The sequence below is a fragment of the Triticum aestivum genome, chromosome 1D (genome assembly GCF_018294505.1).
Source record: "Triticum aestivum cultivar Chinese Spring chromosome 1D, IWGSC CS RefSeq v2.1, whole genome shotgun sequence".
In the NCBI taxonomy this organism is placed as follows: Eukaryota; Viridiplantae; Streptophyta; class Magnoliopsida; order Poales; family Poaceae; genus Triticum; species Triticum aestivum.
In genome coordinates this window covers 72453137-72468920 of record NC_057796.1, presented here as the reverse complement: position 1 = coordinate 72468920, position 15784 = coordinate 72453137, and the positions used below count along the sequence as shown (strand labels likewise).

Genomic DNA, 15784 nt, shown 5'->3' with positions numbered 1-15784 from the left:
AAAAGAAGAAGACTAGAAGAAGAAGATTCTTCTTCTTCTAGTCTTCTTCTTTTCTTCCTATTCCTTCTTTCCTTCCTCTTCCTTGATTTTCTTCATCTTATTATGTCATTTGTGGACTAAATAGGCTAAATTATGTCAAAAATGGACTAAACAGGCTAAATAAGAAGAAAAATACCGTTATCACGGAGGTGTAGGAATGGTCGGGGCTGCGCCAGTGCCAGACGGAGGTGAAGGACCGGTCGGGGTTCCGACATTGGCAGACGCAGAAGGATTGGTCGATGCTTGTCGAGAGCCATGCTGCACCAAAGATCATTTCCAATAATGTCTCGTTAGCAAGTTCGCAAACTGAAATGTGAATAGTAGTAACTAACGACCATTCAAATCAAACTCACCGTGGTCGCCGAAGCAATCTGGAGCATCGGCGGAGGGGCCTGACCGTTTTTCTCGCACATGATCTGCACATTTGGTTCTCACAAGTCAGTCATATTAGATAGTAATGAGAACATTACGTGCATGATTGGGCTAAATATGCACAAGAAACGTACCACGATGAGCTTGTATAGGGCCCGGTTAGCGTTGTCGTTCCGGTTCCTCTCCTCCTCCAACAGCTTAGTCGTCCTCTCCTCCATCTCCCTCTCCCTCTCCGCCGCCTCCCTTTTTGCCTCCTCCAAAAGCGTCTGGGTCTTCAATCTCTCTTTCTCAACCAATGCCTGCAACACACCACTACTCGTTAGCATTGTAATCATCGACGGACACACACACAATGTAATGGAGGGAAGGTGAGAGAGTCCATATAACTAACCGCCATGGCAAGCTCCGCAAGCCGTGCACGAGGTGTTATCTGAGGATCAGAGCTACTCAGGCGCTTCTTGATCTGCGGGAGAGTCTTAGGACAACGTATCAGTCCATCACTAATGCCTTGAGAGCCATGGGACCTCCCGCCACCAGATATCATCACCAGCTCTGTATCAAAAGGATCCTGGCTCGGGTTAAAGTCCTCCCCTTTCCTCGCCTTCCCCTCGTCTCTGTACTTCACAAGCTTGTGGTGGGAGGAGATGTTGGTGAAGCTCTCTAGATGATCTAGGTCAGACTCCGTGAATGGCTTGGCCTTCTTGTACGGGGCCATATGGGCCATGCCATAGAGGTCGAACAGACTTGGCACAGGCTTCTTGTGGTGGTGCGCCTGAGAGAGAGGAACAAAATATTAGTTAAGGGCTCAAGCTAGCATGAAGAATGATATTGCTATGTAAATAGGTCATTTTAGAGCTAAGAAAGGTTATTATGTCATTTTCGATGAAAATAAGCTAAGTTTAGGTCATTTTCGAGGTAACCAAGATTATTATGCCATTTTTGACCAAAGTATGCTAATTATGTCATTATTGAGCTATCCAAGGTTATTATGTCATTTTAGAGCTAATTATGTCATGAATGAACTAGCTAAGATTAGTTTAGGTCGTTATTGAGCTATCGAAGGTAGTTATGCCATTTTTTAACTAACCTTAGCATATTAAGTCATTTTATAGAGCTATCTAAGGTTATTATGTCATTTTATAGCTAATTATGTCATGAATGAACTAGCTAAGATCAGTTTAGGTCGTTATTGAGCTATCGAAGGTAGTTATGCCATTTTTTAACTAACTAAAGCATATTAAGTCATTTTATAGAGCTATCTAAGGTTATTATGTCTTTTTGGAGCTAAATATGTCATAAATGAACTATCCAAGTAGTTATGCCATTTTTTAACTAACTAAGCATATTAAGTCATTTTGGAAGGGATAAATGCTAGCATGAAGAATGAAATTGCATGAATCATGTACCAAACCACATACCCAGTTATTCCCGTACTCAAACAGGTTGGAGTTCCCTTGATGGTGTGGCACACCTTCCATTTGGTCACGCTTATCCTTCGCACTCTGTTGTTCGACTAGCCATTCGGGAGAGCACCACACATCCACCAACGCCTCCCAACAGTCCATCTTATCCACACACCATCTCGGGGGCACCTAAGTTAGTCAAGAGAAATTTCAGCGCTACGCCTACGAATCAAATTAAGAAAACTAAGTTCAAGGCCTTAAGAATAGGTAATTACCTGCATGTACTTCTCCTTATCAAAAACTTGTCGCGACACTTCTGCTTGGCCCTCCTAATACCCTTCGAGGCGTAGTAGTATCGAACGGCCTGCACCCGAGCCTCGTGCCGTAAGTTCTGAAGTAGGCGCTTGCACTCGGTTTCGACAACCATAGACGCAGCCTCCTGCTCTCCCTCTGAAACCCTGTAGAAGTTCTGCAATCAAACAAGACAACACTGATTAGTACAATCACTAGGTAGTGTTGACTTTTAATTCTGTAAAGGAGAAATTACCCAAAACTGACGGAACACCATGTTGGCCACCGTCTCGCACAAGACACCGGCGACCATCTCCCCTGGCGGGGCCGGGGCAACCGAGTACAGCTCCCAGCTCAGTGCTAGCTGTGGAAACTGACCCTCATCGAGCAACGTGACCCACCCAGGGAAGTGCTGCCGGCAAATCACACCAAGGACCTAGTTAGGCTTGCGGACATCACAGGGGTGTACCCAGCCCCTACAGTATGACAAGGCCAACACATTAGATATTAATTTGAAGGAACATGAAGGCAAAAGGTTAAAAAATATTAAATGCACTTACTTCAACCCTTTAGGCGCAATCAACCACCTCTGGTCGGGGGTCGCCGGCACGGGCGGGAGCTTTGTACAACCACGCTTGTAGACCTTCTTGCCCTTCTCAACCAGCTCGTCGTCGCTGTAGCTATCATCAGAAAAGGTGTCCTCGCTACCATCAGTACGTCCACTAGCCTCCGGAGTCTCGTGGGAAGAAGACTCCGGGATCGGAGTCTTCTGGGACGAAGACTTCGGGACCGGAGTTTTCTGGGACGAAGACTCTTGACCGGACTCACGTGGGGTGAAGGATCGGTGACACGAGTCTGGTGGAGCGAAGGATCGATGACCCGAGTGTGGTGGGGCTAAGGATCGGTGACCGAAGGCTCATGGACCGGAGTCCGAGACGGGTCCACGTGGTCGGGTGAATCAGCTAAGGGTGGCGGCGAGGAAGGCGTAGCAGCCTTCCTACCTCTCCCGCTGCCACGTCCACCTCTAGCAGCCTTCTTCATCCTCCCCTGACCTCTCCCAGCCGAAGAAGAAGCGCCCGCCGCAGCTGTCTGCATACTGTCTAGCAGCGCTTTTTGGAGGGGCTGGGCTGGAATAATGGAACCACCCCTCCCAGTAGCGCTCGCAGGAGGCTCGGGGCGCTCTGGACCCTTGCCCACCATCCTGTCAACAACCTTGCAATGACAAAAAGTAAACAAAATTAGTACAACATAAAAAATTTGGATACCTGACATGAATAACATGTATATAATTTAAGTGTATCATCATCATGAACATAATAAAAAATTGAAAGCTCACATTACTAATAGTACTCTGAATCGTCTATATATGCTCCGGGATCATTAAATGCATCATCATCATTGTCGGGGTCGGGGTATCGATTGTCGGGGTCTCAGGGTGTCGGGGTGTCAGGGTCGGGGTGTCGGTGGTCGGGGTTGGGGTCGGGGTGTGGTGTCAGGGTCGGGGTGTGGGTCGCGGTGTGGTGTCAGGGTGTCAGGGTCGGGGGTCGGGGTGGGGGTCGGGTGTCGATTGTCGGGGTCTCAGGGTGTCGGGGTCGGTGGTCGGGGTGTCAGGTGTCGGGGTGTCGGTGGTCGGGGTCGGGGTGTCGATGGTCTTCTTTTTCTACTCCTCTCCTCTAGCTTTCTTCTTCTTCTTTCTTCTTCTTCTTCTTCTTCTTCTTCTTCTCCTTTTTCCTCTTCTTAAACCTAGCACTAATTAACCTAAAACAAAACAGGAAAAAACTACACCTAAACCTAGCTATTCTTCTTCTCCTCCTCTTCTTCTAATTATTCTTAGTTTTTTTCATTACTAAGCATAAACCTAAAACTAAACTAAACCTAAGACCAAACTAAAAGTAATCTAAACTAAACTAAATATAAAACCAAACTAACAGTAATCTAAACTAAATCTAAAACAAAACTAAAAAACAGAAGAAAAAAAACAAAAAAAAAGAGAAATAAAGGGGTGCGGCCGGGCCTCACCTGCGGCAGGGGTGGGACGGCCTGCGGCACGCCCAGGGGCGCCGGGCGGTGGGGTTGCTCGGCGGCGGAGGGACATTGGCCGGGCGGAGGGGGCGCCGGGCGATGGTGGCAACGGGGCCACAGGGCTCCGAGGCGGCGGGGTGGCGCTGGCCGGGTGGAGGGGGCGCCGGGCGGTGGTGGCGACAGGGCCGCAGGGCTCCGGGGCGGCGGGGTGGGGCGGCGGCAGCATGAGGGGCGACGGTGGGGTGGCGCTGGCCGGGCGGAGGGGGCGCCGGGCAATGGTGGCGACGGGGCCGCAAGGCTCCGGGGCGTCGGGGTGGTGCTGCGGCGGGGTGGGGCGGTGGTGCGGGCGCGGGCGCGTTGGGGACGGGGGTGAGAGAGAGAGGGCGGAGCGAGAGGGGTAGGGCCGAAAAGACAGAGAGCACGCATAGGAGGGGGAGACGGCCGTTAACTAGGCCATTTGTCCAGAAGGCAGACGGAAAAAACTAGGCGGACGACAAAGAATCTGACCCACGCTGTGCCCTGTGGGGCCCACCTAGCTCTTTGCCATCTGCCTTCTAGGTCTTTGTCGTCAGCTGGCTGACAGCAAAAAAGCAGCTGACGGCAAATATTCTTTTTGCCATCTGCACTTTCTTTACCGTTCGCTTTGTGGAAGCGGACGACAAAGAGGCTCTTTGCCGTCAGCTGGCAGACGGCAAAGAGTTGGCAGACGTCAAAATGCCAAATTCTAGTAGTGCATGTTGCATCTGTCCTGAGACGTTCCCACGGGCAAAAGGCCAAAACCACCGTTTTGAAGCCCTTGGGTTGGCGTTGCAGTGGCAAAAAGCCTATGCTTCGAAGATGTTGGCTTGTTCGCTGCAAGTAACCTCTCTGCCACATATAACAACAGAGTTAATAAAACTATTCGTGAAGGAAGAAAGTCATAGCTCAAAAAAGGTAGTAAAAATAAGATCTTTAGTTCAAGAGAGCCGTCTACAGGTGACAACTATGTGATATAATACTACCGGCCTACCGCCGTTCCTAAATGTAAGACATTTTTGCAGTTCAAACTGAACTGCAAAAACATCTTACATTTAGGAACAGAGGGTGTACTGAAAATGCCTCCAGTGAACGTTTTAATCAACACATAAGATCAATATCCATCATGTTTAACCAAATGATGAAAGACTCGGTTGGAAATCACTTTGAACAATGTTGAAACAATAAGGCCCCGTTTGGTACATGGAAGTGCAAAACAAAGGAACGGAAAAAGCCATAGGTGGAATGCAAACTGGAAACCCTACAGGCTTCCTTTGGTCTTAATATGGATGTTATGTTTCCCCTAAAAACATGTAGGAAACCTTCCCTTTCCTAAGGAAACCGTACAGACTTCACATGAAAATTTTCCATGGGAAACCTGTAGAAAACCTGTGAACCGAACAGGGCCTAAAACATCAAAGCACAAATGTGGGCGTTTAGGAAACTGGGCGTCAGCCAGTTAGCCAGTGACACACAACATGTCCAGCCTGCCACCCACGTTTGAGCCTTACGCTCCGCAAGGTCTAGTTTTTTTTCAAATGCGGGATTTGGAGAAGTATAGCAGTCCAGAGCCCATATAGTTTGACTTCAGATATACTCCCTCCATTCCTAAATACAAGTCTTTTTCAAGATTTCAATATGGCTACATACGGAGCAAAATGAGTGAATCTACACTCTAAGATATGTCCATATACATCCATATGTAGTTCATATCTTTATCGGAAAAAATGTAGTTCCTATTGAAATCTCTAAAAAGACTTATATTTAGGAACAGAGGGAGTATGTAACACCCTAATAAAGACTAGACAACCAACTTCAATATTCTTTCTTTCAACATAAGCAAGAGCTGATCCATGTCATTGTACAAGAAGCCAACCAACTAGCTCATCAATTTTAGGTAATCACAATGAGCTGCTTCAAGTACAAATACAAGACATGGGGTTAGAGCAGAGCAGAGCAAGCAAAATCTTGGAACAAAGATGATAAACCTCCAGTCAATCAGGGCCTACCCGTCCACAAACCAAAGCCATGACCATTAAGACACCATATTACTAAGCCTGAATATGTCAGTAGTAAAAACAAAGCACCATAGGCCACTGACCACCAGCACAGACCACAAGCACTATATCTATCGGCTCAATGGCCAGAGCAGAGCACATAATGGCAAGAGCATTAAAGCTAGTTTATAGAGCATGAAGAGGAAGGTGAATCCAGGGACTCACCTAATGTTGTTGTAGCCTAGGAGGCAGCCATGGGAGCACAAGTCATCACACCATGTACTGAAGCACATCGCTTGCCTCTGCAGGTAAAAGAAGTCTTTAAATTGTGAGTTGTGACCACCTGTCCAAAGGAGCTGAGCTAAAACAGAGCATAAGATGCTAGCATTAGTTACTGGTCCTACCTACAACATGGAACTTTCATTCGTCAATTCATTTAATAGAGCGCTCTACAGAATGACAAAACCATGGCATTTGTTAAAGAAAGAAAAAAAGTCATAATTTGTCATCAACCCGGAAATCCTAACAGAAGGCTCTACAGAATGACAAATGATGTGTGGCAAGAGCTCTTCTAAGGCCAAGTGCAGGGACTATTTACATCATGGTCGGGTATCGAAGGTTGCAGGGCATAAGGTGCTAGAAGGCACATTGTTTGCCTCTGCAGGTGCAAGGACTCTTTTAAGCAACGACCAACCTGAAAAAATTTAATCCCCTAAGGTACATGTTTAACACTAGGGAATTTAATCTTGCACTAAAGCACAACACATATATAGATAGATTCCAAGAAAACGATAGCACTTTTTCTACACATGCATTGCCTACCATAATTTTAACTCCACGCCTAAGAAAAAACACTCCCATGAACAAAAAGCAAATCATGCATAACCAGACCTACACTACTACAAGATCAGAAGACAGAAACAGTAGCATTTCTGAAGCATAATAGAATTGCTTGTAGGGGAAATCTATTGCTACAGCATATATAAAAATATTAGAAAACTGTACTACTCATCAGTGATCATTAACAATCTTGTTGAGCAAGAGGTTAAGAAAAAACTGTACAAACGGACAACACCAACAAGGGAAGCAATGAATAGACACCCCCAAAAACCATAGACCCAATTTAGAAAGCAGGATTGGTTCTTAGAAAAAAATACTACATGAGCTAGTATGTGAATTAAGTTGTGAAATGTGACACTTTCTTTGCCAAAGGTGATAATTTTCTGCATCTGGTTTAGTTCAAAAACTAGGCTGCAGCAGAGGCGCGATAACTTGAACAAAAACCTCACAGTAAAGAGGGATCGACCTTCTGTGGGGAGTCGTGGTGGACGAGCTCATAGTAGAGATTGTTGTCGGACTCGACGATGTCCTTGTCAGCTTGGGCACATGTCCCGGTCGTCGATGTCATCCATTGAACTGGTGGGCACCTGCTACTCCAAATAGAAAAATAATCATCTTATCAAACTGAGGTTCGATATTAAATCACTATTACATCATGAATGCCCTATACAGCGTCAATCAATCATTTTCAAATAAAGAGAGCAATTCCTCTAGAGGCAAAGCTTTGATCAGGACCAACCAATCTCTACCCAGTATCATAAATTTTAGGTAATCACAATGAGATGGTTCAAGTACCAACACAAGGATCGGGTTAGAGCAGAGCAGAGCAAGCAAAATCTTGGAACAAAGATGATAAACCTCCAGTTAATCAGGGCCTAACCATCCACAAACCAAAGCCATGATCATTAAGAGAGCATATTACTAAGCCTAAATATGTCAATTGTAAAAAGAAAGGACCATTGGCCACTAACAACCACCACAGACCACAAGCACTATATCTATCGGCTCGATGGCCAGAGTAGAGCACATAATGGCCATAGCATGAAAGCTAGTTCCCAGAGCATGAAGAGGAAGGCGAAGCCTGGGACTCACCTAATGTAGTTGTAGCCTAGGATGGAGCCATGGGAGCACAAGTCATCACACCATGTACTAAAGCGCTTGCCTCTGCAGGTAAAAGAAGTATTATCTCATCGACTGTCCAGCAAGGCTAATATAATATAGAGAGAGATGTGAGGCGGATCGGACCTTGGGAGTCGGGACTGTCGGTGGCTCTAGGGGGTTGGGCGCCGAGGTTGGTGCGGTAGTCGCAGAAGAACCAAGGCTGGGGGCCTGCATCCTTGGTGGTCGAGGACAACGAGGAGCACAGGCCTGATTCCTTGGTTCCACCTTCTGGAAAAATAAATCAAATCAAGGCAAGGAATTTAGTAAACATGACAGGGAAGAAACATATATATGCAAGTACGATCTGGCCGTTTCACATGTAATCCGCAGGGCAAGTAGTTCTTCTACCTAGGAGACTAAGGGTACGTTTGGATCCTAGGCAAGGGCAGGCCCTAGCCTTGCTAGGAAAGGATAGCTATTTGGTAAGGAAAATAAAACTAGCCTTTAAGGGCAATCTAGCCTGCAACTGCCACGAAAAGCTTGCCGATGGAGGCGAGCCAATTTGGCTCTCCCGCATAGGCAAGAGCACGTATCGTGGGTAGTTAACGCTTTAATTGCTACTCATCCAAAGAACCAGGCTTGCTTTTGACGACTCTAGCCAGAGCCGGCTAGAAAAAACTAGCCCAGCTAAGCTAGGTGAGCTAGCGAACCAAACGTTCCCTAACAATCTAGCCAGACGACTAGCTAGCTAGTTCAAAAAAGAGATGTCAATCTAGAACCACATAACAGGTCACAGAACCAGTCCAAAACTGAACATAAGCTACTTCCACAAAAGCAAATATGATGTTGCCAAATGAGAGTCGAGTGTTCCAGGTCCAACTGTGCACGCAGTACCATGATCTACTTGCAAACTGAGATTCTGCAATTCAAGAAACATGTTCTAGAGAACCATACTCCCAGGACTAAAACTAAGAACAGACCCAAGCCTATACAAATTGGGATGAAAATTGGCTTTAGATCACACACAGCCAGCCTCAAGAGTGATACTAACATCAAGACAAAGCATCCATCCACCAAAATTCAGTTACAATATGACTAAAAAAAGAAGGTTATGCTTTTGCATTATCACCAACATATCTGCAAGCCAGAAATCAAAAGTAGTAAAGTAATCTAATACCCCAAGTATCAAGAGTGGAATAACTTAACAGCAGTGCCATGACAAATACTAGTTGTTGTGTAAAATAAAATCTAGTACAACAATACAGCTAGGCTCCAAATGAAGTGTATCGCTAGTAACACAAGCAGGCTCTGTAAGAAAATGAGAAATTCTAGTTGTCCACTCCATTAAAAGTGTTCTTGAAACTCAACCGTCTGGTCAACAGCAGAACAAATCTCCTCTAAGTTAACATTGACAATAAAGGAAGCAACACTTAGTTGTGTGTAAACCCAAAAATGTATTAATGAAATATCATGGAAGTTTCATGAACTGCAAAAAACATCTTACATTTAGGAACAGAGAGTGTAGTAAATGCCTCCACATTTCGACACATAAGATCAAGATCCATCATGTTTAACCAAATGATGAAATACTCAGAAGGAAATCACTTTGAACAAAGTTGAAACAACAAGGCCCCGTTTGGTAAAAAATTCCATACGGTTCCTGTAGAAAAGTTGTGAACCGAACAGGGCCTAAAAGGTCAAAGCACAAATGTGGGGGTATAGGGTACCAGGAGTCACATGCACGCACACACAAAACTGTTTGATACCATCACTGTTCATGGCAGTCAAAGAAACCAACCGTAGAGGTTAACGAGCCTCTCATCTCCCCATTTGAGGATTTCGTCATAATGTAAAGTGCAAGGAAGAAAAGGGTGGGCATTTCGGGGGCAACAAGGAGAGGTGAACGAGTGAGTACCTTCAGTAGCGGACGAGGATGCCGGAGGACAGGAAGAAGCGGAATACGATGTTGTTGGTGGCCCTGCTGACGCCGGTGATCTTTGGCAGCATGGACGGCCGGTCGGGCGGCGAGCAACTGCCATGGAGCGGAGACGAGGTCCTTTTTGTCCACCTGCATGAGGAAACCGCATCAAATTGGAACTGCGATCAGGAAAAGGGATGGAAGGGAAGGGGATGGAAGAAGAGCAAATCGAGAGAGCGGGGCGGACCTTGATGCTGCTGCTGCTGCTTGTCCTCGTGCTGGAGGAAGAAGGACCTTGACGAGCACAAGATCCATGGCGTCCCGAGCAGAGGAAGCTCCACTCCATGGCGCCTACCTACAGAGACGAGACGAAACGAGATGGCGTCAAAGAGGGAGAGAAGAGGATGAGGGGGGTAGGGATTCATACCAAGCAATGTCATTGAGCTGAGCCATGTGCCTGCGCCCTGCGGTCGGTCGCCACGGCCGGCGGCTAGGGTTTCCGGCGCGGGCAGGGACGGAGGGAGAGCGAATCTGGCCGTGGGTTGAGCAGCTCAAGCGCATCTGCGTCCAGCGTGAGCGGGGGAGGGGCCGACGGCGGCGGAGTGGAGGCCGGGGTTGGGCGAGACGACGGTGGTCGGCGGCAGCGGCTTGGTGTGGTCGTGAAAGGAGTTGGGGGAGAGAAGACAGAAGCGGCGGGCCTGCTTTGTTTGGGTGGGTTTTTTTGTTTTATTTGAAAGATCTCTCTTTCACCATTCTCTTGGCCCCGCGTGCGGGATACCTCTAATATTTCGGCCGGCGGGAAAAGCAAGAGTTGTATAGAACGCATCTCAAATTCGTTGCGCGGGACGCATCTCAAACTGGTTACGCGGGCTGATGAATATATTTGCGCATGCACAGGCAAGAGAGCTACGATTGGCTAGGCTTCGCCTCCCACGGGTCGTTGATTGTACAGCCAATCACAACTGTCCATCTTTTCTCTCTCTTCTAGATCCAAGGTAGACACCATATGTCACGCGGATCACGCTTCTTGCTCGACGACCAACTATAACCTAATTTTCTTCATGCATTATTATCAACAATATTCACATATGACCCACTAATAAAAGGTTCACGTATGATGCAAGAAATTATGAGGGAACATTTTTACAAAACATATTGGACGGAAAACATCGGGCAGGAACCCTTGGGTCGGTGATTTTATTTGGCCTTGTGAGGGTCGGGAACCCTGGCGCCTCGGTGTCGACTTTTAGAGGTTATAAGATAGATAGACGACAGTGATATCCTTGCTTTTGTTTTCGAGGGAGTCCATTGATCAGGTGGCTAAGAATATCGACCCATGTTCAAAATGTCATCTCGACTCTCACCTTCGTGTCTTCTTGCCTATGCAGTAGTCAATATGTTGCGTATTTTTTGACAAATCTGGCCCTTTGAGCGACTTGAGGCACATCTGGCCCTTGGGCAAAACTAATTTGGAATCTGGCGATCGGCGCCACATAGCATGGCGCCGAAGTTGTACATGTCGACGCCACACTACATGGTGCCGAGATGTAAAAGTTCGGCGCCATACTATGTGGAGCCAAGAAAATCTGACCCTTAGGGTTTCTGTGGGCCTATCATAGGTCGGCTCCATGTAGCACGGCGCCGAACTTGTACATGTCGGCTCCGTGTAGTGTGGCGCCGGCTGTTGGGGAACATAGCATGCAATTTCAAAAAAATCCCACGATCACGCAAGATCTATCCAGGAGATGCATAGCAACTAGAGGGGGAGAGTGTGTCCACGTACCCTCATAGACCAAAAGCGGAAGCGTTATGTTAACGCGGTTGATGTAGTCGAACGTCTTCACGATCCAACCGATCCAAGTATCGAACGTACGGCACCTCCGTGTTCAGCACACATTCAGCTCGATGACGTCCCTCGAACTCTTGATCCAGTAGAGGGTCGAGGGAGAGTTCCGTCATCAAGACGGCGTGGCGACGGTGATGGTGATGTGATCCGCGCAGGGCTTCGCCTAAGCACTACGACTCTATGACAGGAGGAGTAAACTGTGGAGGGGGGCACCGCACACGGCTAAGAGAACTATTGGTGTGCCTTTGGGGCGCCCCCTGCCCACGTATATAAAGTAGGGGGGACAGAGGCCGGCGGCCAGGAGGGGCGCGCCATGGGGGAGTCCTACTTGGACTCCTAGTCCAAGTAGGATTCGCCCCCCCCCCCCCTTTCCTTTCTCCACCGAAGGGAATAGGAAGGAGAGGGAGAGGGAAAGGGAAGGGGGCGCCTCCCCCTCCTCCTTGTCCTATTCGGACTCCCTAGGAGGGAGCACGTAGCCACCCCCCACGGGCTTCCCTCTCTTCTCCCTTAGGCCCATGTTGGCCGAATACTTCCACGGGTTTCCGGTAACCCCTCGGTACTCCGGTAAAATACCCAAATCACTCGAAACCATTCCGATGTCCGAATACAACCTTCCAATATATGAATCTTTACCTATCGACCATTTCGAGACTCCTCGTCATGTCTGTGATCTCATCCGGGACTCCGAACAAACTTCGGTCACCAAAACACACAACTCATAATACAAACCGTCATCGAACGTTAAGCGTGCGGACCCTACGGGTTCGAGAACTATGTAGACATGACCGAGACACATCTCCTGTCAATAACCAATAGCGGAACCTGGATGCTCATATTGGTTCCTACATCTTCTACGAAGATCTTTATCGGTCAAACCGCATAACAACATACGTTGTTCCCTTTGTCATCGGTATGTTACTCGTCGAGATCCGATCGTCGGTATCATCATACCTAGTTCAATCTCGTTACCGGCAAGTCTCTTTACTCGTTCCGTAATGCATCATCCCGCAACTAACTCATTAGTCACATTGCTTGCAAGGCTTATAGTGATGTGCATTACCGAGAGAGTTGGGGATCATTGCAGAATTTTAAAATTTTCTACGCATCACCAAGATCCATCTATGGAGTTTACTAGCAACGAGAGGGAAGGAGTGCATCTACATACCCTTGTAGATCGCGAGCGGAAGCGTTCAAGTGAACGGGGTTGATGGAGTCGTACTCGTCGTGATCCAAATCACCGATGACCGAGTGCCGAACGGACGGCACCTCCGCGTTCAACACACGTACGGAGCAGCGACGTCTCCTCCTTCTTGATCCAGCAAGGGGAAGGAGAGGTTGATGGAGATCCAGCAGCACGACGGCGTGGTGGTGGAAGTAGCGGGGATCCCGGCAGGGCTTCGCCAAGCGCAAGCGGGAGGGAGAAGTGTCACGGGAGGGAGAGGGAGGCGCCAGGGGCTAGGGTGCTGCAGCCCTCCCTCCCCCCACTATATATAGGGGCCCTGGGGGGGCGCCGGCCCCTGGGAGATCAATTCTCCAGGGGGCGGCGGCCAAGGGGGTGGCTTGCCCCCCAAGCCAAGTGGGGCGTCCCCCACCCCTAGGGTTTCCAACCCTAGGCGCAGGAGGAGGCCCAAGGGGGGCGCCCCAGCCCACTAAGGGCTGGTTCCCTTCCCACTTCAGCCCATGGGGCCCTCCAGGATAGGTGGCCCTACCCGGTGGACCCCCGGGACCCTTCCAGTGGTCCCGGTACAATACCGATAACCCCCGAAACTTTCCCGGTGGCCGAAACTGGACTTCCTATATATAATTCTTCACCTCTGGACCATTCCGGAACTCCTCGTGACGTCCGGGATCTCATCCGGGACTCCGAACAACTTTCGGGTTTCCGCATACTAATATCTCTACAACCCTAGCGTCACCGAACCTTAAGTGTGTAGACCCTACGGGTTCAGGAGACATGCAGACATGTCCGAGACGACTCTCCGGTCAATAACCAACAGTGGGATCTGGATACCCATGTTGGCTCCCACATGTTCCTCGATGATCTCATCGGATGAACCACGATGTCGAGGATTCAATCAATCCCGTATACAATTCCCTTTGTCAATCGGTATGTTACTTGCCCGAGATTTGATCGTCGGTATCCCAATACCTTGTTCAATCTCGTTACCGGCAAGTCTCTTTACTTGTACCGTAATGCATGATCCCGTGGCTAACTCCTTAGTCACATTGAGCTCATTATGATGATGCATTACCGAGTGGGCCCAGAGATACCTCTCCGTCATACGGAGTGACAAATCCCAGTCTCGATCCGTGTCAACCCAACAGACACTTTCAGAGATACCTGTAGTGTACCTTTATAGTCGCCCAGTTACGTTGTGACGTTTGGTACACCCAAAGCACTCCTACGGCATCCGGGAGTTACACGATCTCATGGTCTAAGGAAAAGATACTTGACATTGGAAAAGCTCTAGCAAACGAACTACACGATCTTTGCGCTATGCTTAGGATTGGGTCTTGTCCATCACATCATTCTCCTAATGATGTGATCCCGTTATCAATGGCATCCAATGTCCATAGCCAGGAAACCATGACTATCTGTTGATCAACGAGCTAGTCAACTAGAGGCTTACTAGGGACACGTTGTGGTCTATGTATTCACACATGTATTACGATTTCCGGATAACACAATTATAGCATGAACAATAGACAATTATCATGAACAAGGAAATATAATAATAACCATTTTATTATTGCCTCTAGGGCATATTTCCAACAGTCTCCCACTTGCACTAGAGTCAATAATCTAGTTACATTGTGATGAATCGAACACCCATAGTGTTCTGGTGTTGATCATGTTTTGCTCTAGGGAGAGGTTTAGTCAACGGATCTGCTACATTCAGGTCCGTATGTACTTTACAAATATCTATGTCTCCATTTTGAACACTTTCACGAATGGAGTTGAAGCGACGCTTGATATGCCTGGTCTTCCTGTGAAACCTGGGCTCCTTGGCAAGGGCAATAGCTCCAGTGTTGTCACAGAAGAGAGTCATTGGGCCCGACGCATTGGGAATCACCCCTAGGTCGGTAATGAACTCCTTCATCCAGATTGCTTCTTGCGCTGCCTCTGAGGCCGCCATGTACTCCGCTTCACATGTAGATCCCGCCACGACGCTTTGCTTGCAACTGCACCAGCTTACTGCCCCTCCATTCAAAATATACACGTATCCGGTTTGTGACTTAGAGTCATCCAGATCTGTGTCGAAGCTAGCGTCGACGTAACCCTTTACGACGAGCTCTTCGTCACCTCCATATACGAGAAACATATCCTTAGTCCTTTTCAGGTACTTCAGGATATTCTTGACCGCTGTCCAGTGTTCCATGCCGGGATTACTTTGGTACCTTCCTACCAAACTTACGGCAAGGTTTACATCAGGTCTGGTACACAGCATGGCATACATAATAGACCCTATGGCCGAGGCATAGGGGATGACACTCATCTTTTCTCTATCTTTTGCCGTGGTCGGGCATTGAGCCGTGCTCAATTGCACACCTTGCAATACATGCAAGAACCCCTTCTTGGACTGATCCATATTGAACTTCTTCAATATCTTGTCAAGGTACGTACTCTGTGAAAGACCAATGAGGCGTCTTGATCTATCTCTATAGATCTTGATGCCTAATATATAAGCAGCTTCTCCAAGGTCCTTCATTGAAAAACACTTATTCAAATAGGCCTTTATACTTTCCAAGAATTCTATATCATTTCCCATCAATAGTATGTCATCCACATATAATATGAGAAATGCTACAGAGCTCCCACTCACTTTCTTGTAAACACAGGCTTCTCCATAAGTCTGTGTAAACCCAAACGCTTTGATCATCTCATCAAAGCGAATGTTCCAACTCCGAGATGCTTGCACCAGCCCATAGATTGAGCGCT

At 47.7% G+C, this 15784-nt stretch overlaps 2 protein-coding genes across 5 annotated transcripts; both read right to left on the bottom strand.

Annotated features, from left to right (window-relative positions):
* Positions 1-377: 377 nt before the first annotated feature.
* LOC123157902 (uncharacterized) lies at positions 378-3606 on the bottom strand. Its single transcript, XM_044576096.1, has 8 exons — positions 3442-3606; positions 2666-3317; positions 2362-2581; positions 2090-2283; positions 1830-2003; positions 803-1183; positions 546-710; positions 378-431 (listed from the first exon to the last, which is right to left on the bottom strand). The coding sequence occupies exons 4-8, from the start codon at positions 2093-2095 to the stop codon at positions 378-380; spliced, it is 780 nt and encodes a 259-aa protein (XP_044432031.1). The 5' UTR covers positions 2096-2283; positions 2362-2581; positions 2666-3317; positions 3442-3606.
* Positions 3607-3990: 384 nt separating this feature from the next.
* On the bottom strand, positions 3991-10782 carry LOC123180373 (uncharacterized). 4 transcript variants are annotated; one of them, XR_006490915.1, is made up of 8 exons: positions 10426-10782; positions 10246-10353; positions 9996-10148; positions 8225-8368; positions 8072-8143; positions 7446-7566; positions 6365-6458; positions 3991-4994 (listed from the first exon to the last, which is right to left on the bottom strand). XR_006490915.1 is itself a non-coding variant. In XM_044592422.1 (7 exons), exons 1-5 carry the CDS (start codon positions 10436-10438, stop codon positions 8088-8090), a joined length of 474 nt encoding a protein of 157 aa, XP_044448357.1. In that variant the 5' UTR covers positions 10439-10774; the 3' UTR covers positions 6364-6441; positions 7446-7566; positions 8072-8087. The 4 variants fall into 4 exon arrangements, 1 of the variants encoding a protein (XP_044448357.1); XR_006490914.1 differs by having other exon boundaries at positions 6365-6441; positions 7446-7569; positions 10426-10779; XR_006490913.1 differs by having other exon boundaries at positions 6365-6441; positions 10426-10774.
* Between the last annotated feature and the right edge of the window lie 5002 nt (positions 10783-15784).